Raw genomic sequence first — 879 nt, forward strand, 5'->3', positions numbered from 1 at the left:
TCTTCTTCTTCTTCTTCTTCTTCTTCTTCTTCTTCTCCTTCTGCATCATCATCATCATCATCATTGTCATCATCATCATCATCATCACAATCCACCATCTGTAAATCAATGTGTGATATCCCAAGTGAAGCAAACCACTCAGGCCAAAATCTACTGAGAGACTCATCACTGTAGTTACATCCCACAGCATCAGTCTAGGGTTCACAGAAAGTGTATGGGATGAATTTCCTCTGAGAGTAATAGGATTTGAACCTGAGCATCCTGCTGCCTGACCCATGTGATGACAATTCTTCTCTAGCTGGACTAGGTCCTTATCTAAGAAATGTACTGCTCACGAATATGCAAATTACCTGAGTCTATGGCAGTAAATACAGACATGACCACACCATGAAAACAACATATGCTCAGTGTCCTCTCCACAGTCCCTGAATGCACTGATTCTAGTCATGGAATGGAGCTGGGTCTTTCTCTTCCTCCTGTCAGTAACTGCAGGTAAGGGGGTCACCATTTCCAAATATGAAAAGGAGACAGGACTGCGGTGACAATGATATCCACTCTGTCTTTCCACAGGTGTCCACTCCCAGGTTCAGCTGCAGCAGTCTGGAGCTGAGCTGGTGAAACCTGGGGCTTCAGTGAAGCTGTCCTGCAAGGCTTCTGGCTACACATTCACTAGCTATACTATGCAGTGGGTGAAGCAGAGGCCTGGACAGGGCCTTGAGTGGATTGGATGGATTTATCCTGGAGATGGTGATACTAACTACAATGAAAAGTTCAAGGGCAAGGCCACACTGACTGCAGACACATCCTCCAACACAGCCTACATGCAACTCAGCAGCCTGACATCTGAGGACTCTGCGGTCTATTACTGTGCAAGACACA

General features: G+C 46.1%; 1 gene segment (V, D, J or C); it reads left to right on the plus strand.

Annotated features, from left to right (window-relative positions):
- Positions 1 to 370: 370 nt before the first annotated feature.
- Positions 371 to 875, plus strand: LOC116089496 (the record flags this gene model as incomplete). The annotated part of the segment is given in 2 exon segments: positions 371 to 492; positions 571 to 875. Coding segments are annotated over 2 exon segments (351 nt in total), but the record flags the coding sequence as incomplete, so codon positions are not given.
- Positions 876 to 879: the final 4 nt, after the last annotated feature.

Source organism: Mastomys coucha, unplaced genomic scaffold (genome assembly GCF_008632895.1).
Source record: "Mastomys coucha isolate ucsf_1 unplaced genomic scaffold, UCSF_Mcou_1 pScaffold14, whole genome shotgun sequence".
In the NCBI taxonomy this organism is placed as follows: domain Eukaryota; kingdom Metazoa; phylum Chordata; class Mammalia; order Rodentia; family Muridae; genus Mastomys; species Mastomys coucha.